This window comes from Podarcis cretensis (assembly GCF_951804945.1).
Source record: "Podarcis cretensis genome assembly, chromosome: 2".
Taxonomy (NCBI): domain Eukaryota; kingdom Metazoa; phylum Chordata; class Lepidosauria; order Squamata; family Lacertidae; genus Podarcis; species Podarcis cretensis.
The window spans coordinates 117061409-117085006 of NC_137171.1; the positions used below are offsets into that span (position 1 = coordinate 117061409).

Sequence of the window (23598 nt, forward strand, 5' to 3'; positions counted from 1 at the left end):
CACACAACTCTCTCCCCTCCATCCAGGCGAGGAGGAGGCATTGTCAGGAGTTTAAAGGGACATCCCGGCTGGCTAAGGTGCGAAGCAGAGCCATGGAAGGGGGTGGGGTGAATTCTGAGGACCACAGACCACATGTGCAATTGGCCCCCCCAGGTATGAATTTCTCCACCCTTGGCACCACATAACACCAGTCTTGAAAGATCTACATTGGCTCCCAGTACGTTTCTGAGCACAATTCAAAGTGTTGGTGCTGACCTTTAGAAAGCCCTAAACGGCCTCGATCCAGTATACCTGAAGGAGCATCTCCACCCCCATTGTTCTGCCCAAACACTGAGGTCCACGCTGAGGGCATTCTGGTGATTCCCTCCCTGTGAGAAGCCAAGTTACAGGGAACCAGGCAGAGGGCCTTCTCGGTAATGGCACCCGCCCTGTGGAACACCCTCCCACCAGATGTCAAAGAGAAAAACAACTAACAGACTTTTAGAAGACATCTGAAGGCAGCCCTGTTTAGGATGCTTTTAATGTTTAACAGACTATTGTATTTTAATATTTTGTTGGAAGCTGCCCAGAGTGGCTGGGGAAACCCAGCCAGATGGGGCGGGGTATAAATAATAAATTATTATTATAAATTATTAAGTGCAAATCAGGTAAGTGTAAAGAGAACTGTTTCAACCCAACTGTAGTGCATATGTAATACAGCCATACCTTGAATGTCAAACGCCTTGCAACTCGAACGTTTTGGAAGATGAATGTCCGACACAGCTTCTGATTGAGTGCAGGAAGCTCCTGCAGTCAATCGGAAGCCGCGCCTTGGTTCTCGTACGGTTCCAGGAATCAAACGGACTCCCAGAACGGATTAAATTCGAGAACCAAGGTACGACTGTACAGGGATCAGGATCAGTGTGTTTGCAACTTCAGCTGAAAGTATTTTTCACAACTTTTTTTAACAGTAAAAACTTTTAATTAGTTCTATTTGACAAGAACATTGACAGCCACCAACAATTATGTGGATTTGTTTGCTAAAAAGGACAGATGTAAACAAAGCTTGGAGCTAAACAGGTAACTTCACAAATGAACCTTATATTTTCCTGCTTGACTAGACCAGCTGCCATGTTTGGGTTGTTTTGTTTTGGTTTTTTGAAAGGGGAAAAAAAAAGGCTCAAGCATCATTTTGACAGGCAGCAAACTTTCACCCTTAAGAACTATGGAATCTCTTATCTGCCACACGAGAAACAAGGCCTAATTCCACCCCCACCCCACCAACACACACCTTAATCCTCTCTAGCTATTTGCTGGTCCATCAACCCTGATGGACCTAGAAATATTCCCAGTTCCCCTAATTGCTGTCAAAACTATCCCAAGGTGGTGTCAAGCTGATATTTCCCCTAATATTTCCACACCTCAGACGATCTGATCCAAATCAACATTCATAAGCATGGAAACCGAATATGTTGATGCTTGCCTAAGTTTCCCAGATTGGCAACTTGCAATCCCAGTTCCTGGCAGACTGTTTCTGAACTATAAGGCATTGGCTGGTTCCTGTCACCTGGCAGCTGGAGGTTTCCAGAGAGAGAGTGCAGAGGGCTGAGGAACCAGATGCTGGGACTTCAACTGGAGTTCAACAACACATGGGCCGCAGCCCTGCTATATGCTATATGGAGACAAGGAATGCTTTTTCCCCAATCAGATTTAGAACTATTTCCTGTCTTTTTACCTAGGAAGTACATTTCTGTTGCACACTTCCCTCATCAAGGCCGCTGCAAGATATATTGCTTTCATGCACACAGCAACCCTGTGAGGGAGGTTTCACATAAAGATGGTGACCAGCTTTAAGTCACCCAATCAGCTTCACGACTGGGGAGGGATTTGAATTGTCCCCGGCATTTGTGGACCTAGACGCAAGGAAACCTGTGGTCCTTCAGAGATCATTGGATTCCAGCTCCCATGAGTCCCAGCCAGGATGGCCAATGGCCAGGGAAGACGCGAGTTGAAATCTAACAACATCTGAAGGGGCCACAGGATGCCAGCCTTTCGCCAGGTAAATATTCAGTAACCATTTTGTTGTGCTGGCCCACTTTTACTTTTCATGTTTGAACGTACAAAGGAACAAACTGTGCCTCGAAGAGGAAAGATCACCCAATCCCTGCCTCACCACCAGGTCGCTTTCTTGAAGGTCAGTCACAGAAGAAAAAAAGGAATAAAAAGGAACCTTTTTTCACAGAAGAAAAAAAGGAAAAAAAGGAACCTTTGGCACCAGCCTACACTTAAACACTCTGCTGTGGGGAACCTTTCGTTATTTGTTAAATGAAAGGCCAGTGACCCATTGGAAAAATCTATTTTGTGGCGAGTGGGGTCCAAACAGAAGCAGTGGGGATTGATGCCCATTGCTTGGCAGAGCAGGAGGAAGTGTTAGGCGGAGCCAACCAATTCCAGAACCATCTTCTATAATCTGCAAGATAAAAAAGTAAAAATTATATAACTTCATAGCTGAAGGTTTAACTGTTTGAGGGCTCTTGTGTTTCTAATATTTTGTTGGAAGCCACCCAGAGTAGTAGGTCAACGCAGTTAGATGGGTGGCGTACAAATGATAAAATTCTGATGATGAAGAACTTAAGAAAAAAATAAAGACGTGAATGTATATAAAATAATGATAAACATTCAACACAGCAGCTTTTCAGTGTGATACTTGTGGCTGTGTTTCTTTTTCAAGCTCACTTTTGCCTGGCGGCATCAACAATGTGGCCGCTAGCAGCTGGCTTTCCAAGTTCACCTCTGGTAATCGGGGGCCCCGGGGATCCCTTGCCAGAGACCCCTCCATTCCCCGAGTCGAGTTCTTGCTGTGAGCTGGCCCCCTCCTGCGAGAGAAGCTCACGCTCTCAAAGAGCTTCAGCTTCTCTGGGGCCAAGAGAGCGGCGGTGGCCACAATGCACTCCTTCACCAGCTCGCCTCTGGAGAGCGGGCGAAGCTTTTTGGAGACCAGCTCGCTCACCACGAAGCTGGCTTGCTCCACGCTGTCCATTTCCTTCCTTGGTTCTGGGGCGATGCCTTGCTGGGCGTGCAGGTCCATTTTCAGCGCCTTGACCTTCTCCTCGCGCAGCTGCCCTTGGAACTCCTCATACTGGATGTGCTTCGTCCTGTAGTGCCTCTGCAGGTTGGCCTTCTTCAGGATGGAAAGGGCCTCACCACAAATGAGGCACACGGGCATGCCTTTCAGCTCCACAAAGAAATAGTCTTGTGTCCATTTCTTATTGAAAATGCGGCACTCCAAATCTATCTTCCTCTTCTTGTGCGACGGCATTGCAACCAAATGATCTAACAAAGAAACAGGTGGAGCGGTTAACTGGATTTCTTCCAGGGTGAGGGGAGTGATGATATAATTATAATCAAGAGAAAATACTGGAAACGAAGGCTCCACAACCACCATCTTGTGCTTCAGCCCCCTTCAGCCTTATTAGTGGGAGAGGAAGCCCTGCTGATGACATCCTTCCATGGCAGGATTAAAAACTCAGATATCTATCAGTTAATTGCTAAATGGCACCTTAAACCTAGGCTACGGTCGCCACAATGGAATGCTGAGGTGCCATTTTTTACTTTTGGCAATGAAATTATCCTTATTATTCATTTCATTTCTATACCGCTTTATATTTTAAAGAAAAAGCCTCAAAGCGCTTTACAACACATCAAATAAAACAATCCACAATAAAACCAATTCAAGCTATGATATTTCAGATCATTCCCCCCCCCCCCCGTGGCGGTTTTCCTGTGTGTCAGGAGAGAGAGGCTACCTGGCTGAAGCTCTTAGCGCAGTCGGGGCAATGGGAAAGTTTCTCTCACCTGTGTGGATTCTCTTGTGCCTCACCAGCTGGGAGCTGATTCCAAAGCTCTTCCCGCACTCGGAGCACCTGTATGGCTTCTCCCCCGTGTGGATCCTTTTGTGTGAAGTGAGCGACGATTTCCAGCCAAAGCTCTTCCCGCACTCAGAGCACCGGTACGGTTTCTCTCCCACGAAAGCCCCCTTGCGTGCAGCGAGGGAGGGGCCGCTCCTCAAGGCTTTCCCGCACAGACTGCAGTGGTCAGGGTCCTCTCCCATCTGCATCCTCTGACTCTGGGGAAAGTTGAAGCTATGGCACAGATTTTCACAGTCCACGCACATATTTCTTCTTTCACTCTCAGTGAGTCCCTGTTTCACAGGGCTGTCACATACGATGGTGTCCACTTCCTCACGAGGCACTGACTGCTGGAATGTTTCTAGTCCCTGGTGAGTCAAAAGCCAGCCTCGATTGTCATGATGGAGCAAGTCGTCTCTGGCTTTCCCCAAAGGTATTGAGTTGAATTCTGCTTGCTTCGATCTTTGCAATGGAAGATCTCCCTCCTTTGCCTTTGTTTCTGCATTGCCTGTGGGGTAAAGAACGATCTGAGGAATCTGTGGGGAGAATGTTGAATTTTTACCCTGTCCTCTGACACCCCAAGACATGTGCTTTCAGAGCTGACCCTATTCCTTTGATGGTAATATTTAACTTTTATTCATTTTGAAGTTTAAATAGTGGTAACTAGCCCTGGGACCTGCTGGTGAAGGCCAGGTAATAAATTAAAAATTAATGATCATTTCTAGTTCTACAATATATTTTCTGAGAATCAGAACTATACACAGTATTCAAAGTATGGTTGCACTATAGGTTTCTAATAAGTCTGGCAGTTTTACATCTGCTCACTTCCCAATGATTGCCCAACATGGGATTTGCCTTTTTTCAAAGCTGTTGCAAACTGGATGGACATCTTCATCGATTTATCCACAAAATGAACCCAAAATCCTTCTCTTGTTCAGTACAGTGGTACCTCGGGTTAAGTGCTTAATTCGTTCCAGAGGTCCGTACTTAACCTTGAAACTGTTCTTAACCTGAAGCACCACTTTAGCTAATGGGGCCTCCTGCTGCCGCCGTGCCGCCGGAGCCCGATTTCTGTTCTCATCCTGAAGCAAAGTTCTTAACCTGAAGCACTATTTCTGGGTTAGCGGAGTCTGTAACCTGAAGCATCTGTAACCTGAAGCGTATGTAACTCAAGGTACCACTGTATCTAGAATCTCAGACCACTCAGCACATATGTGAAGCTAGGATTTCTTGCCCCGACATGCATCACTTTCATACTTACACCAAACAGAACTTGCCATTTCATTGGCCGTTCGCCCACTTTGGAGAGATCTTTTTGGGGCTCATCACAACTTTTCCATATTTACCACCCTCCATAATTTGGTACCACGGGCAAACCTGGCCAAACGTCAAGGCTCCTCGCAAACTTCAGGTTGTTTATAATCTAGTTTAAAAGCACAGGGTCAAAGACAGACCTTTGGGAGACCACACGTCTTACTCTGTGGCAGCGCTGGGGAGCATGTGGGCCTCAAGACATGGCCAGACTACAATTCCCATCATGCCTGATCACTGGCTCTGCTAACTGGGGAAGTCTTCAGGTACATGTGTGAAGCCTATCAGAGAATGGTACATAAACTGGTGGAGGTATTGTGGTCTCTTGTTGTTGCAACTGCTCCATAAAGCACAGGTCTAGGAATAGCTGTCTAGACACTAGGCTGGTGTGTGTGGGTTTTTTTTGAGCCATGGAAACTACTATAAGTGTCAGCTTGGACAATAAAGAAATAACTCTCTGCTGGGTACATTCACTGGTAGCACCCTTGGCACCCAGCAACATGCGGAGGATCGCAGGTTTCCCCGTCTGCTGGAGCACTACTCCCCCCCTAATTTGAAGGAAGCCCTGTTTAGGGAAGCTTTTAACGTTTGATGTATTTTAATATTTTGTGGGAAGCCACCCAGAGTGGCTGGGGAAGCCCAGCCAGATGGGACGGGTATAAATAAATTATTATTATTATTATTACTATTACAGTGGTGCCCCGCAAGACGAACGCCTCGCAAGACGAAAAACCCGCTAGACGAAAGGGTTTTCCGTTTTGGAGGCGCTTCGCAAAATGAATTTCCCTATGGGGTTGCTTCGCAAGACGAAAAAAATCTTGCATCCCCCCGCGGGTTTTTTTCGCTTTCTTCGCCCTTTTCTTAAGCCGCTAAGCCGCTTATCAGCTGTTCCGCTGATAAGCCGCTTAACAGCTGATCGCTGGAAGCCGCTTGACAGCTGTAGCGCTAATCCGCTAAGCTGTCAATGGGCTTGCTTCGCAAGACGAAAAAACCGCTAGACGAAGAGAATCGCGGAACGAATTCTTTTCGTCTAGCGAGGCACCACTGTACTATTATTACTACTACTATTATCCTGGCCTGCACACCATGGGAGCTGTAGTCCCACATGTGGAGGGCACCAGGACGGCAAAGGCAGTTCCAATGCCAGCACAGGAATCATCCCCACAGAGGCCACCCGACCATGAGATTTGGACACGGGGATCCTCACCCAGCAACCTGGCAATTTCCTCATTGTCCTGGGCCACCTCCGCAGGGAAAAGAAGCTCCACAGCATCTGAGGGATCCTCCTCTGATTTGGGGGACTTAACAGTCACTATATGAAAAGGCTCCGGGAGCTGAAACAGGAAGAGAGACGCAGCCGGTGAGATGAAGTCGCTTATGCAAGTTAAATGGCACCGTCCACACAGAAGACGGAGGTGTCAGCAGGCTCAGGGGGAAACCTTGGGTGGCGGCCAATGTTAGCCTTACTCAGAGTAGACCCATTGACGTCAATGGACACGACCGACATAGGTTCATGACCTGGAGTACAACATTTTATGAAATTACAAAAATATCTCAGACCTTTTTCCCCACTTCCTCCGCCTCTTGCAGCCTCAGCAAGAACTCGTCTGCCAGGGCCAAAGCCTGGGCACAAGTCTCCGGGTTGCGCTCCCGGACCCAGCACTGCATCTCCAGGGGCAGGATGGTCAGGAACTGCTCCAGGGTCACCAGCTCTAGGATCTGCTCCTTGCTGTGCCTCTCAGGTGTCAGCCACTGACAGCAGAGCTCCCAGAGCTGCCTCAAGACCTCCCAGGGCCTTTCGGCCTCCCGGTAGCCAAAATGGCGGAAGCGTAGGCAGCGCATCTCCAAGCTGAGAGCTTGCTTCTCCGGAACCTCTTCCTTCACTTTCACGGAAAGGTCCAGAGTTTGATGGGCCTCCTGGACTTCTCCCGGGAGGCCTGGCAGGGCTTGGGCCACACACTCCCTTATAGGCCACTGGTTGCCCATGGCGACGGCCTTCCCCGAGGCCTGGGAGTCCTTCAAATCCTTCTCTGGTGTGAACTTGGATATCTGCGGAGTTCTCCAGCCTAACTGAGGGCTCTTCATCGTCTTCAGGAACTGCTGCCATTGGGCATCCCAGCACTGCTCCTCCGGCTCTGGCTTAATTTGCCGCAGGGTCGCCCCTGCCTGAAACTCTCTCAAGGCCCCAATGGGGGTAACCTGGGGGTCTTCCCCTCCTGCCTCCAATCTCTTCTTTTGGAAGGATCCTGTTGAGTTCTGGTCTTCCATTGTTATTCTGGCTGCAGAACGGAGAATGGAAAGCAGACAACCATCAATACTTGTGAACTGAGGAAACTCCTCTGTTCGGTTTCATCAGAGATTGGGGGAGCTTGCAGCCCTCCTGTTGTATGTATGTATGTATGTATGTATGTATGTATGAAGGTAAAGGTAAAGGGACCCCTGACCGGTAGGTCCAGTTGCGAATGACTCTGGGGTTGCAGCACTCATCTCGCATTACTGGCCGAGGGAGCCAGCATACAGCTTCTGGGTCATGTGGCCAGCATGACTAAGCAGCTTCTGGCGAACCAGAGCAGCGCACGGAAATGCCATTTACCTTCCCGCCGGAGCGGTACCTATTTATCTACTTGCACTTTGACATGCTTTTGAACTGCTAGGTTGGCAGGAGCAGGGGCCGAGCAACGGAAGCTCACCCTGTCACGGGGATGATGATGATGATTATTATTATTATTATTATTATTATTATTATTACCAGCCTTTATGGTTTTAAAACTTGCAGTTAAAAAATACAAAAAATAAAAACCCCTGTCCATGTTCCACACCCTCAGCCAGGGTGACCAATGATATACATTCTACAGACATACAGTATAGTATGTACAGTGGTGCCTCGCAAGACGAAATTAATCCGTTCCGTGAGGCTCTTCGTCTAGCGGTTTTTTCGTCTTGCGAAGCAAGCCCATTGACGGCTTAGCGGATTAGCGCTATTAGCGGTTTAGCGGCTTTTAGCGGATCAGCTGATAAGCGGCTTAGGGCTTAGGAAAAGGGGGGGGGGAAGGGGAAAAAACCCCGCAGGAACTCGCAAGACATTTCATCTTGCGAAGCAAGCCCATAGGGAAATTCGTTTTGTGAAGTGCCTCCAAAACGGAAAACCCTTTCGTCTAGCGGGTTTTCCGTCTTGCGAGGCGTTCGTCTTGCGGGGCACCACTGTATATTTTTGTAAACGGCTTAGAAGTGTTTTTTTCAGTCAAAAGGCATGTCGTTTGTTAAGTTAATAGAAATAATCCAACAATGTCTGGAGGGGCACTGGTTCCCCCACCTGTGGCCTCAAGGGAAGACGTGTGAACTGTGCACAAGCATTGCACATCTGCGGGGAAAGGCCACAGCTGAGTAGTTCAGGAAAACGCTTTGCATGCAGTTGGATTAGATGCCCCAAGAGGCAGGACAACAGGCCCCCACCCTCTCCCATTACTGCAGTCATTGGCACATGCTCCTTCCGAACCAGGAAATTAGCGCAGGGGTGGAGATTCTGAAGGCTGCATTCCCTTCTGAGCCACATGTCAGAGGTGGGTGGGACCAGAAGCAAACATGAGCAAAGCAATGAGCAAATTTTTTACCTTTGTACAGCAAGATAAATGTACACACCCCCCCTTCTCTATCCTCCCTGCAGGCAAGCAAGAAGCATTCTCAGAGTTCAATGACCCATCCCAGAAAGCAAAAACATGGAGGGAGCAAAGCAGAGCGGGAGAGGAGTAAACAAGGCAAGTGGAAAATTTGCTGAACTGATAAAGAGTGAAGCTGGCTCCAAGAACAGCCGGAAATCACTGTGATCGCGAGTGGAGGAGCTGTGAGTTCCCAGAAGTTGTTGGGACTCCAATGCCCATGAGCACAAGCTGGTCTGGGCAGCAATCACAGAGGATGGGATTTAGAATCCAGCAGCATCTGGGGGCCCCATCCCTGGGGTAGACCAGATGGACCAAAGGTCTGATTCAATAGAACGTGATCATGTTGGAAATTGGACCAGACGCTTTAAACCATAAACCGGAGCATGGGATATATTTGTTTTCATATACATATGTTTTCAAACATACAGTGGTACCTTGGGTTACAGACGCTTTAGGTTACAGTCACTTCAGGTTACAGACTCCACTAACCCGGAAGTAGTACCTGGTTTAATAACTTTGCTTCAGGATGAGAACAGAAATTGTGAGGCAGAGGCGCGAGGCCCCATTAGCTAAAGTGGTGCTTCAGGTTAAGAACAGTTTCAGGTTAAGAATGGACCTCCAGAACAAATTAAGTTCTTAACCCAAGGTACCACTGTGTGTGTGTGTGTGTGTGTGTGTGTGTGTGTGTATGTGTGTGTGTGTATATGTGTGTGTGTGTGTGTGTGTGTGCAATAAGGTTACATGCCTGAGTGGACTTGCCTAAACAAAGTAGGTACAGTGGTGCCTCGCAAGACGAAATTAATCCGTTCCGTGAGGCTCTTCGTATAGCGGTTTTTTCGTCTTGCGAAGCAAGCCCATTGACAGCTTAGCGGATTAGCGCTATTAGCGGTTTAGCGGCTTTTAGCGGATCAGCTGTTAAGCGGCTTATCAGCGGATCAGCTGATAAGCGGCTTAGTGGCTTAGGAAAAGGGGGGGAGGGGAAAAAACCCGCAGGAACTCGCAAGACATTTCGTCTTGCGAAGCAAGCCCATAGGGAAATTCGTTTTGCGAAGCGCCTCCAAAACGGAAGACCCTTTCATCTAGCGGGTTTTCCGTCTTGCGAGGTGTTCGTCTTGCGGGGCACTACTGTATTTGGAAGTCACTTAAAACAGTTCAGTGAAGGAACCTGCCTGATATTAATGGACAGGGAGTTCCGAAGATTAACTTCTCATGCATGAAAGGATCAATTCTTTGCCATTTCCACCAGAGGCAGTAATGCCCACCAACTTGGACAGCTTTAAAAGAGGAGTGGACAGATTCAAGGAGGAAAAGGCTCTCAAGGACACTACTACTAGCCAGGATGGCTATTGCTCCGCCTCCACACTTGGGAGGCAGAGATGCTTCTGAATTCTAATTGCTAGAAACCACAGGGGGGGACAGGGCTCTCCTGCTCAGGTCCTGCTTGTGGGTTTTCCATCTGGGCACCTGCTTGGCCACAGTGAGAACAAGATGCAGGACTAGATGGGCTATTGGCCTGATCCAGCACAGCTTTGAGATAGCCCATTCTTGGCTTTGATGTCAAAGAGCCACGGGCAACCCTCTTCTCCTGCTGCAGTGGGTTTCTCAGCCACCTGGTCCCGGATGCGAGTTACGGATGTACTTATTTGGAGTGTTTATTTCCCTGACCGCCCTGGGAAAATTCCTTTGTTTTCTTTTTTTTTTTAACAAGCTTTAAGGTTTTGCCTGACGTACATTTTTGTTACTGTTGTGGAGGTTGGATGGCCACTTGTCAGGGGTTATTTAGGTTTGAATTCTGCGTTGCAAGGGGGTTGGACTAGATGACCCTTGGAGTCCCTTCCAACTCTACAGTTCTATGAATCTAATGTGCAGAACGAAAATTATGTGGCACACATTTGCTCGAGATTGGGATTCTTATTCTACAGTTATCTCACATTTCATCCAGGAAGTTCAAATCAGCATACGACCAATCACTTCCACATCCATATTTTTTAATAAAAAAGCTAACAAGGAAGGTTAGGTTGAAATAGTGTCCCGAGTTCACCAAGGCAGCGTCGTGGCTGGGTGAAGATTTGAACCCAGATCCCCCGCCTGCCCCAGTTCTAGCTCAGTCCCTTAACCACTGAACCACACTTGGCTCCGCATTAAACAACCGTCTTTTGCTTAGACTTCCCTCCAGCAGACACTTCTCTGCCTTTTCCTTCCCAATTCACAACTTTCCCCCCCAAAACAATCCCCTCTTCGCTCACCTTTTTTTATTACTATTATTCCACTTGCAGGATCCCTTGCAGCCCCTCGGATGTTGCAATCCAAAATGGCCAAAAATTTTGAGAAAGCAAAAAAAGAGAGAGAAAAGTAAGCGGAACGGAGAGAGAAGAGCCTCTCCCACCTGGCCAAGGAGAAACAGGAAAAAGAATTTAGCACACCTTGGGGGTGGGGGGAGAGTGACCGTCTAGGAAACGCGTCTCTCTATCAGTTTAACCCCTAAGAGTCCGGGTGGCTCCTGGTCCTGGCATAAAAGCAGGAAAGGGAACAAGGCAGCCCGGCCCCTATATACATGAAATTGAGGCAAAAGCGATCAAACGGGGGTGGGGTTTTCTTAGATCAGGGAAACATCTGGCCCTTGAGAGAGTGTTGCATTATAGCTCCCATCCTGACCATGGACAGGAAATAAGACAGATGCAGAGGAAGCTTGCATGAGTGTTAATGTGCTTTAACTTTTCTGTATGTTTTACATTACGGTTGTTAAAAAAAATATTACGGTGAAATTTTTATTTTTAATGTAAAGCGCTATGAGGTGTCCCCCCTACAATATATAAATTCTATGAAATAAATACTAAACAAAATGAAGTGAACAAAGAAAAACTTGGTCCTGGATAGCTCAGTTGGTTAGAGTTTGGTGCTGATACCAAGGTTGCAGGCTTGATCCTCATATGGGACAGCTGTATAATCCTGCATTGCAGCGGGTTCGACTAAATGATCCCCAGGCTCCCTTCCAACTCTAGAATTCTGTGATTCTCACTTTACAGATTCAGGACAGATTACAGGAAGGACAGCTACTCGCCATGATGGCTGTGCTCTGCCTCCATGGTCAGAGGTAGCAATGCTTCTGAATACCAGTTGCTGGAAGCTTTTGGGCTTTGGGGCTCAGTCCCGTCTGTAGGTTTTCCATAGGCACCTGGTTGGCCTCTGAGAGACCAGGATGCCATTCCACTGATCCACAAGTGTCTTCCTATGTCCTTATGGAATCGCAGGAGTTGGAGTCTGTTATGTACTGAGTCAAATAGGATCCAAACTGCAGCAGTCTGATTGGTCCTAGAACAATAGGATCCAAAAGGCAGCAGTCTGATTGGTCCTAGAACAATAGGATTCAGAATGCAGCAGTCTGATTGGTCCTAGAACAATGCAGCAGTATGATTGGTTGGCAGGAACCACCCAATCATGCTCCAGATTGAAGTGAATCCACAACCTGATTGGCTTACAGTAGAATTCCGGAATTAGCCAACCAATCATACTGCTGCATTGTTCTAGGACCAATCAGACTGCTGCATTCTGAACCCTATTGTTCTAGGACCAATCAGACTGCTGCCTTTTGGATCCTATTGTTCTAGGACCAATCAGACTGCTGCAGTTTGGATCCTATTTGACTCAGTACATAACAGAGTCCAACCACATTGCAGGTTTTCCACCAGCATGTTTACCGAAACCTTTTCATTATTTCCTTTTCTTGTTTTAAAGCTCACTTTGATCACACCTGGAATACAAGAGACTGATCCGGAAAAAGTATCTTGTAGAGAAATTGTTCTGCAAACGCAAACACAGGGATATCCTGGATCGGAGCTAGCCCATGTTGTGTCCTGTAGGTGTTGTTGGACTCCAACTCCCATCACTCCCAGCCAGCAGAGCCCAATGGTTAGGGATGGGAGCTGTAGTACAGCAACATCTGGGCATAGGTGTCTACAGGGTGGCGATAATTTTATTTATTTATTGTGTCTATATCACACCACACCCAGAGGCTCAAGGAGGTGGTGTACAGAGTTCTCCGCCTCCTCTAATCCCCACAATGACCCTGTGAGGTAGGCATGGTGGCTGCTCCTCCTTCACCACCACCTGAGGCAACTGACAGTGGCCCAGGGAAGCCCTGGCATGCTGAAGGTAAAAAGGTATAGGGACCCCTGACCATTAGGTCCAGTTGTGACCGATTCTGGGGTTGCGGTGCTCATCTCCCTTTATTGGCTGAGGGAGCCGGCGTACAGCTTCCGGGTCGTGTGGCCAGCATGACTAAGCCGCTTCTGGCAAACCAGAGCAGCGCACGGAAACGCTATTTACCTTCCTGTCGGAGCGGTACCTATTGATCTACTTGCACTTTGTGCTTTCATACTGCTAGGTTGGCAGGAGCAGGGACTGAGCAACGGGAGCTCACCCGTCGCGGGGATCTGAACCGCCAACCTTCTGATCGGCGAGTCCTAGGCTCTGTGGTTTAACCCACAGTGCCACCCACGTCCCTATGCTGAAGGTAGCAAGGGAGAAAAAAAAAGAGGCTGGAGAGGATCAAGGGGCGATGGAGAAAGAGGCCAACAAGCATAGGAGGCAGCGAGCAGCACACTCTTGTGGGGCTGGACTGCCACCTTTCCCAGCTGCCCCCCAGCCTCTCGCTTGAGGAGACTGCCTCACCAGCCACAGAGGCAGTCTGGCCATGGAGGTGGGCTAGGCCAGAGGTTTTCAACCTTTTTGGGTCCATGGCTCCCTTGACCAACTACATATTTCTGCAGCACCCCTGTGGGGCTCAGGAGCCCAGTTGTGTCACCCCTTGCCTGTAGAGCTGGCAGCCCCTCACCCCTTTTCGAATCCTCCCTTGTGGAGCGTTGCCTCAGCCTTCTATCTTCTCCCCTCTCCTTGGGAGTCCTCTGGGCAGCTGTAGCTGCCACATTTGTCTTTGAGCTGTCCCCCCCCTAAAGAGAGGTGGCTTCTTACAGTGCCCTACAGGGGCCTGGGAAGCACCCCCTGGCCAGCCCCTGAGGCACTATTCGCCTGGGGAGCTTGTAGCCAGGCTGCTGCAACAAACAGCTGTGCAAACCTTTGGGAGGCAGAGACTCCAGAGGGCATCAGAGGAGGGAGGGAAGGAAAGAGGGACAGAGGCAGTGTTGCCCACAGCACCCCTAAGCATCATTCAAGGCACCCCAGGGTGCCACGGCACACTGGTTGAAAACCACTGGGCTAGGCTGAGATGAAGTGACTGACCCACGGTCACCCAGAGAGCTTCATGGCCGAGTGATGATTGGAACCATCTCCCAGTCAGACACTCTAATCCAGTGGTTCTCAAACTTTTCAGTGACTGACCCGCACTTTCAGAATAAAAATATGTCAAAACTGGCCACTCCAAACATTTTTCTGCTCAATTAAAAACAGCATTGTGTGTTCTTTATAGTCTGTTCTTTATATTTTATACTACCATGAAAAGTTTAAATGTTTCTTTGACTGTCCTTGAATATTCCTACCACACTTGCCACCCTTTCCTGCCACACCAGTGTGATGTGCCACACCCTTTTGAGAACCACTGCACTAACCACTAGGCCATGCTGGTTCTGGTGCACGGCTACCTCACTCATCCCTGGCCAGAGTTGGCAGGGGGAGAGGGAGCTAGTCTCATGGTCAACGTCTCTTGCAAGGCAGTTATGGCAAAGTGGTAACTTAAGTATTATTATTTTTAACATTTGGTTTGTTCAGTTGCCTCCTGGGACCTAGGCCTGAAAGGTGGTCTGGGTAGATGGAAATAGGTAAACTTTAGCAATATATTCTGTTGATTATTAATCGAGAGCTGGCAGCTGTCCTGGCGAGGCATTTTGTGTTCTAGCACATTCCATGCATCTGCAGGCCCCAAATATGAGCTGAAGTGTAAACAGGAGAATGATTGGTGCCGGAGTGGTGTGCTATGACATTTCAAGCCTTGATAAATCAGGAGGGAGCGACGTTGCTAAGAAAGAGATACAGTGGTACCTTGGGTTACATATGCTTCAGGTTACATACGCTTCAGGTTACAGACTCCGCTAACCCAGAAATAGTACCTCAGGTTAAGAACTTTGCTTCAGGATTAGAACAGAAATCGTGCTCCAGCGGTGCGGCGGCAGCAGGAGGCCCCATTAGCTAAAGTGGTGCTTCAGGTTAAGAACAGTTTCAGGTTAAGAACGGACCTCCGGAACAAATTAAGTTCTTAACCCCGAGGTACCACTGTAGTGGATTTGGAAACATTTCTGGTGGCAGCATACGTTTAGGCTCCAACTCCCATCATCCCCAGCCAGCATGGCCAGTAATCAGGGCTGCTGGGAGTTGTAGTCTGAGAAGTTCTGGAGGGTACTAAATAGGGGAAGATTAGAGAGAAGCAAAGGGAGATTGGAGGACAATAGTACTATCAAGATGGAGACACACACAGAGATTGAGATTGAGAGAAGCCCAGTGAAATTTTGAGGGTACACAGATAGCAGAGAATCTAAATCAGGGTTTCCCCAACTAGAGTCTCCAGCTGTTTTGGGGCTACAACTCCTATCATCCCTAGCCAGCAGGATCAGTGGTCAGGGATGTGGAACCTCAGAGCCAGGAACAAACTTTGGCCCTCCAGCTAGGTCTCCCTGTATGACCCTTGGAATGCCACCGAGGCCACACCCCTTCTCCCAGGCCACACCCCTCACTGGTCCTGCTACATGCCCTCCTCAACTGCCTTTCCATGACTAGTATGTGTATTTGAACCGTGATGCCTCCTGTCTGGCTTATTTCCAATGCGATCTGCCCAGATGGGGATATTGTCACATTCAGGGGGTTTCTTTCCTATTTAAAATCCCTTCAGTTTTCAGTAGCCAATATTATTCCTGCTCAGGAAGGCCTTTGGCCCACTTGGTGAAATAAATGTGAATTTTCTGACAGCTACAGAAACTTCTCAGACAACAGAATTGTCTCTCCCTCGGGACACGTTTATTAACTCAGCCCTCTTCCCAGGTGGTTATTTTTGTGTTCCATAGGCTCTGGAATGAAACTGAAACTTCTCCCACCCCTTCGAAGCTGAAATAGGGAGCTTCCCAACTTATGAGAACGTAACAGCCCTGCTGGATGAGACCAAAGGCCCATGTAGTCCAGCATTCTGTTCTCAGGGGGGCCAACCAGGACCCGAGCATAACAGCACTCTTCCCACCTGCGATTCCAGGCAACTGCCATTCAGAGGCACACGGCCTCCCATCTCCCCTTGGCTCCAGCCAGCGTAGCCAAAAGAGATGGGAGTCCAGCACCATCTGGAGGGCCTTGGTTTCCAATCTGTACCTTAGGCCCCAGACATTTAATGCACTCTTATTCCACTTTGCCAGCCACGGTTTCCCCCAAAGAATCCTGGAAACTATTAAGGGTGCTGACTGAGAGTTATTCCCCTCACAGAGCTACAATTCCCAGAGTTCCCTGGGAAAAGGGACCGGTTTTTAAAGCCACTCTGGGAATTTGAGGCCTGCAAGGAGAATTAGGGGCCTCCTAAAAGCTTTCAGCACCCTTCACAAACTACAGTTCCAAGGATTTTCTGTGGCAAAACCGTTCAGTTGCTTTAAAGGCCTGGTGCAGATGAGGCCTTACACCGAGCAGCCATTCGGCTTCTCTTCCATATGGTTTCTCTTGTGCGTAACGAGGGATGGTTTCCGACAAAAGCTTTTCCCGCACTGCAAGCACTTGTATGGCTTCTCCCCAGTATGCACTCTTTCATGTATTGCCAGGTAAGCAACAGTGCTGAAACCTTTGCCGCAAACAGTGCATTTGTACGGTCTTTCTCCCGCGTGAGTCCTCTTGTGCCTAACCAGAGATTGTTTCCGGCTGAAACTCTTCCCACAGTCCAAGCATTCGTAGAGATTCTTCCCCGTGTGCATGCCCTCGTGTTTCACAAGTGACCCTTTCTGACCGAAGGCTTTACCGCACACTGAGCACTCGTATGGTTTATCTCCGGTGTGCGTCCCCTCATGCCGGATGAGATCCGACCTCTGGATGAACCGGTTCTCGCACCATGAGCACTGATAGGGTTTCTCACCTGTGTGGGCCCTGGTGTGCCTCAGCAGGCAAGAGCTATCCCGGTAGCTCTTGCCGCACTCAGGGCATTCGTAAGGCTTCTCTCCTGTGTGGGTTCTCTTGTGTTTAATAAGGGACGGCTTCTGAGTGAAGCGTTTACCGCACTCGGTGCACGTGAAAGGGCTCTCCCCGGTGTGCACCCGAACATGCCTCTTCAGATGTGAGCTAGTGCCGAAAGTCTTTCCGCAGTGTGTGCAGTCGAAGGGTTTCTCCCCAGTGTGGATTCTCGTATGTGCTCGGAGGTGAGAGTTGCTGTGGAAACTTTTCCCACAGTGCGAGCATTCGTATGGCTTGTCATCCATGTGAGCCACAGTGTACTTCCTAAAGTCTCCTCTCTCTGCAAAGCTTTCCCCGCAATCTGAACATTTGTAGGGCGTCTCTCCCGCGTGGGCTCTCTGGTGTATAATTAACGACAAACTCTCGTTGAAACTTCTCCCACAGTAAACACATGCATAAGGCTTGCCCTCCCTTTCTACTTCCATACTTTCAAGGGAGTCAGTGTTTCGGCAGAGATTTCTGCTGCCCTCAGTGGCTCTCATTTTCCTCCTATGCCTGCTGTGGCTTCCATTTTGGAAGGTACTTTGAGACAGTCCTCTATCACCCCTCTCACAGAAAGAGACCTCTTCGCCTGCCTTCTCCGGATGCTTCCCACAGTATTCTTCCGGGTCCAACTGACATCCAGGGGTCTCTTCTGGCTCAGCATTCTGGAAGTCTCTCTCTTGGGTTGTGCTCAACAATCTTCTTCCAAGGCTTGAGAGTTCAGATTCTTCTGTCTCCTCATTCTTCCACGCTAGAAATGAAAAGAGCCTTTATTTCATTTGTGTGCTTTAGTTACTCGGTTGTGGCACCCGCCCTTCAGATGTCAAGGAAATAAATAACTATCTGACTTTTAGAAGACATCCGAAGGCAGCCTGTTTAGGGAAATTTTTAATGTCTGATGTTTTATTGAATTTTTAACATTTTGTTGGAAGCCGCCCAGAGTGGCTGGGAAAACCCAGCCAGATGAGTGGGGTAATAATAATAATAATAATAATAATAATAATAATAATAATAATTTTTATTTTTATTATTATTATTATATTGAACCTCACAACTGGACGACTACAATGGGGGTTTCCCTTGTGGCTGGTCCAGAAGCTGTGGCCAGGTTATCGAGAAAAGAAATTGGACACGCACATATTACGCCTTTACCGGGGGAATAGCCCTGGTTGCTGTTACTTTGTCCTGAAGAGTCCGTGTCAGAACTAGGCCTGAAACACCCAAAACAGGGATGCGGAACCAGCTGCCTTCCAGAACTTGCTGGATTCCAAATCCCTTCATCCCTGGTCACTGGCTACAGTGGCTGTGGCAGAAGGGAGCTGGAGACCCAACACCATTTGGAAGGCCACAGAAGGTTCCCTTCCTCTGGGCTCAACTGTTCAGACAGTAACACTTACCTAGCAAGTTGGTCTCCCTGTCAGCTTCCTGCTTGACTTTCATGGTGGGTTCCACTATGTCTAATGGTACCTGCTTTGACTTGGGGAGACTAACAGCCACATCGTTTAAAGGCTTGGGTCCCTGAAAACAGTAAGAGAATGATATCACCATCAGATAGAATCACAGAATTGTAGAGTTGGTAGAGACCTCCTCCTGTAGTCCAATGCAGGAATCTAGGCTAAAGAATCAATGATAGATGGCCACCCAACGTCTGCTTAAAAACCTCCAAGGAAGGAGTCTCTGCAAGCTGATAAAGAGCAGAGATCACGTGTAATTCAAAGGTTGCCAATCGTGGAACTCCCAATACGCTAAGTCTAGTGCTGTCTCTCATGCCAACAGAAGGAGGCTATTTGATCCTGCAGAGGCATCTGTCAACAGAACAAGGAGGGCAATCTTTTGCTGATTCTCCTCATCCCACCACCCCACACAGCAGCTCCCTCCCATACTGTACCAAAGGGCACACCAACCCTCTGGCACTGATTTTGGGGGTGGCATGCGGGGGACTGCAGGGAGGGAAGGGATGTCACAAGCCCCACTATGCATGCCAACATCATTAGAGGTGCTATTAGACAGGTCCTTTTGTCAGGGACTGGGCAGAAGAGGAATGGTGGAGACCACCTCCCCAACCTCACCCTTCCAGAGAAGAAGACAGTTCAGAATTACAACAGGGGTTTGAGGGAGGCCACAGCTCAGAGGAAGATAAGGGGAAAAGTTGGGAACCAGTGGGAGAGGAGGAGGAGGCAGAGCTGGAGCAGCTGGCTGACACGTTATCACTAGAAAGCGTTCCAGACCCACCATCTCCTAGAACCCAGCAAGCCTTAAAAGTAGGAGAGCAAAGGGCTCAGAAGCAAAGGGCCCTTAGCGCCACCTGTAAAAGAGATGAGGAATGAGGAAGAGGGAGAAAAAGGGGGTGGAAAGTCACTCAGGGCAACACCAAAAGGCTGCATTCCCAAGCCTCTCTTTGTAAATATTGAATAAAAACAGATGGTAAGGACTTTTCCTTGTTTTATCCATTCCTGGCAACCTGCCATGGGGGTTGGTTCCTCTGACTCCTGGCACCAAAACTGTAGAGCCTCCCTGCCAGGGATATTAGCCACACTTTATCTCTTGTAGAAGCAGCCACTTAAGGCACATCTAAGAACATAAGAAGAGCCCTGATGGATTTGGCCGAAGTCCCATCTCTTCCTCCCCGCCAGTGAATTCTCGTGATTCAGAATGCACATGGCCTCTGACAATAGCGGTATCACAGCTAGCACCAGAATCTGTCTGGTAAGAAATGAGGCCCACCAGTGTGGGAAGATTGCTGCTGTGCACATATCCTGCTTGTGGGATTCCCAGAGGTATCTGCAGGGCCACTCTGAGCACAAAAGCCAGAGGCCTGTAATAAAATTCAGGGCTTTGGCCTGATTCAAGAGGGGTCTTAAGAGCGGGTCCACCAGAGAACATTTGACCAAGAGCCCTCTCAAACCAGGAGACAGCCCTGATCATGCCCAACACTGCGTACCTGGCGAGGTTCCTCAGCCTCCTGGTAGCAGAACTGGATGATGGCGTCCTTGTCCACAATCTCTTCCTTCACTTTCACAAGAGAATAGAGGCTTCCTGAGGCTTCTTGGGCTTGACGGAGGCTTGCTTCCTTTCCTTCAGTCCCGTGGGTGTCATCAGCTACTGCAACAAGGGAGCCCGGGAATGGCTTCCTATTCTCCCTTGAATGGGGGACCAGTGGAGACTCCATTGTCTTCAAATATGCTTCCCACCGAACAACCCAGTTCCGTAAACCCTCCCCCTCCAGATCTTGCTTAATATGCCGCAGAAGCGGCCAAGTCACAAATTCCCCTCTGGTCCCAGCTGTCAGGAAATGAGACTCCTTGCCTTCCAGCTTCAAGCTCTTTCAAAATTCTGGCCCTGCAGGGTCTTGGTCCTCTATTTTTATTTCTTGCTCTACCTCCAGCTCTGGAAAGGGCAAAGCACAAGAAAACCAAACAGCCCCATGTATTAATCAATGCATCAGGATACAACTGGGGCGATAACTCAGTGATGGAGTAGAGGCCGTGCATGCAAAAGATCGCTGCTAGGAATATCACCTGTCTGAAACCCCGGGGAGTAGCTGCCACTCAGTGTAGACAATAATGAGCAAGATAGGCTGAAGGGACAGGTTACCCAGACAGTCTAAAAGGCTACAAGACCAATGGTCTGACTTGGTCTAAGGCAGCTTCCATCTCCTCATTCCTCCCAAAAGTGCCCAGGGCAGCAAAAAGCAAAATGGGGAAACATTATAATTAAAAATAAAATAAAATAACAGATTGAAATCATTTAACAATAATTAAAAACACCTAGAAACATTTAAAAGCAGTCCAATGCCCTTCTAGCTAATAATTTCAAGGTTGCCAGGAACACTATATTTCAGTCATCAAATGCCTCCTCAAAGTTAACAGTGAGGGAGACAAGTGTGCCTCACTAGGGAGAGAATTCCACAAATGTGGAGTTGCCACTGAGAATGCGTTCTCACAGGTTGTGAAGAAATCCTGTGCGTTTGAACTTTGTTTTAATGGGTAATGTGTCATGTATTCTGTCAGCTGTATTATAATGTACATTGCAATGTGTTTGACGGGGGAAGTCTTCTTTCTGGTTGAATGTTGGTTTAATTGTAACTGACACTGGCATTCCTTAACTGACAGCTGAGTTTGAATTCTCAGGATGCAAATGAAGGATAGAATGCATACATACTCTGATTGGTGGCTGCAGCTTTAGAATTCTCAGTTAGATAACGTGATTGGCTGGGGTTAGAGCAAAGGGGCCAGAAAAGAGTATATATATGTGGCTGGAAGCTGGTCAGAGTTAGTTAGTTAGTTAGTTAGTTAGTTGGTGCTGGCAGAGAATGGCCAGAAGACAGATGAGGAAGAGAAGGAAGGAAGGAAGGAAGGAAGGAAGGAAGGAAGGAAGGAAGGAAGGAAGGAAGGAAGACTGAGAGGAAGACAGAGCAGCTGAAGACTTGCTGGGGGGGGGGAATACCTGAAGCAGTTTAGGATGCTAGGATCTAACATCTGGTATGGGAGCCAAGGGAGATTCCCAGACAGGATAGCAAAAACAGACTCTTGCATCAATAGGAGAGTAGAGAATTGAAACAGGGGCTTCCACAAAAGCCCTCACTTATACTGTTAGTAAGGTTTAACTGACAAGGAGTAAGTATAAGGACAATCTGTCAAAATAATTTTAGGAGAGTAACTGCTTCCTCAAAGCTGTCTTGCTCTCGTGTAAAATACCGTATTTTTCGCCCTATAGGACGCACTTTTTCCCCTCCAAAAATGAAGGGGAGATGTTTGTGCGTCCTATGGAGCGAATGCAAGCTTTCGCTGAAGCCTGGAGAGCCCCACCGCCAGCCCCACAAGCTCAGGGGACAGCGAGGAGGTGGAACGCCACCATCCCACTGTCCCCCGACCTGGTTTGGAGGCTGGCGGCGGGGAGAAGCCTGCTCCTCCCCGTCGCCAGCCCCGCAAACTCGGGGGATAGCAGGAGAGGCGCAGCGTGCCTTTCCCGCTGTCCCCCGACTTGGTTTGAAGGCTGGCGGCGGGAGAAGCCTGCTTCTCCCCGCCGCCAACCCCCACAAGCTCGGGGGACAGCTTCCCGCCCCAGCCCTGCACCTGGGGGGGGGATAATTTTTTTTCTTTATTTCCCCCCCCAAAAAACTAGGTGCGTCCTATGGGTCGGTGCTCCTTATGGGGCAAAAAATACGGTAAGCTGTTGGCATTTCATGTGACAGCAGCAAACAGCATGGTCATTTAAAGAGACAGGTAAAGGTAAAGGTACCCCTGCCCGTACGGGCCAGTCTTGACAGACTCTGGGGTTGTGCGCCCATCTCACTTAAGAGGCCAGGGGCCAGCGCTGTCCGGAGACACTTCCGGGTCACGTGGCCAGCGTGACATCACTGCTCTGGCCAGAGCCAGAGCCAGAGCCAGAGCCGCACACGGAAACGCCGTTTACCTTCCCGCTGGTAAGCGGTCCCTATTTATCTACTTGCACCCGGAGGTGCTTTCGAACTGCTAGGTTGGCAGGCGCTAGGACCGAGCAGCGGGAGCGCACCCCGCCGCAGGGATTCGAACCGCCGACCTTTCGATCGGCAAGCCCTAGGCGCTGAGGCTTTAACCCACAGCGCCACCTGCGTCCCACCAAATCAAAGTAGCCACATAATAAACCTAATTATCTTTGTTAAACATAGTAACTCTATTTGGTTGGGTTCTTACCATGCCTACATCCCACAGTTACCAGGGTTATTGGTAAGTTAAGGAGGTAAAAGGTAGAAGTGCTATTAAATTGTGACAGCAGTAAGGGTTTAGGAAAACCATTGGAGTGGAAGTTGGACTTGGCTAATAACACAAGTTATGAGATACCACTACCCCCCTTCCCGCCACACATGTTATCCCCAACAAAGCTGCACCTTTAGCAGGAACCCCCCATGCCTGTGGGAATGGTGCATTCAAAATACTATGTGAAGGGTTAATGCTGTAGAATCTTGTGATGTCATACCTCTGAGGCAGTTTTTTCTGTTAGTTGTCAACTGTTGAGGGAGACTTAACTCTTAGAGCAGCAAGTATACTCTGTTATGCTGGCTGTTGTCTGCTTCAGATAACTATTAGTCAGTCTCGAATACAAATTCATATGTTTCAGTAACATAAGTATCACCCGCCTGCCTTGTACATTCAATCTGACAAGAGCAAATACACCAGGTAAAAGTCATATGCTATTTTTAAACTATGCCTTTCATAATTATTTTTCTTGTTGTATTTCTAGGAGGGAAAAGAGAACTATTAAAAAGGGTCAAACATCCTGGAGAAAACTTCCGCACAACTGTGTGAAGTATAATTGCGACAATGGCAACCACAGAGTGTAGGAGTGCAAATATCCAGTGTGTGGGATCAGATGGGATTACTATGAGGAATTATAAAATATGCATCAGGCCATTGTGTCCGCTATGAAAGCGTGGCGTTGACTGGGTTCGATTCATCGACAATAATTTCTGATCAAATCCCACAACCCTCTGCATCTCTGGCCATTTCCTCTACTGCCCATTTCTCTTGCTTGACAAGTCACATACACAGCCCAGTTGCTTTGCCAGGCATGCATCCTGGGCCATAAAGATAGTGGACAAGTTTCTTTGATGTAGCCTTTCTGATATGTTAATC

At 48.4% G+C, this 23598-nt stretch overlaps 1 protein-coding gene across 3 annotated transcripts; it reads right to left on the reverse strand.

Annotated features, from left to right (window-relative positions):
- Positions 1–938: 938 nt before the first annotated feature.
- LOC307208212 (uncharacterized protein) lies at positions 939–20056 on the reverse strand. Of its 3 annotated transcripts, XM_079962782.1 has the most exons (6): positions 11104–11238; positions 6759–7477; positions 6406–6532; positions 3835–4395; positions 2990–3312; positions 939–2449 (listed from the first exon to the last, which is right to left on the reverse strand). In XM_079962782.1, exons 2-6 carry the CDS (start codon positions 7464–7466, stop codon positions 2294–2296), a joined length of 1875 nt encoding a protein of 624 aa, XP_079818908.1. In that variant the 5' UTR covers positions 7467–7477; positions 11104–11238; the 3' UTR covers positions 939–2293. The 3 variants fall into 3 exon arrangements, with proteins under 3 accessions (XP_079818908.1, XP_079818907.1, XP_079818906.1); XM_079962781.1 differs by lacking the exon at positions 11104–11238 and adding an exon at positions 19926–20056 and having other exon boundaries at positions 2309–3312; XM_079962780.1 differs by having other exon boundaries at positions 2309–3312.
- Between the last annotated feature and the right edge of the window lie 3542 nt (positions 20057–23598).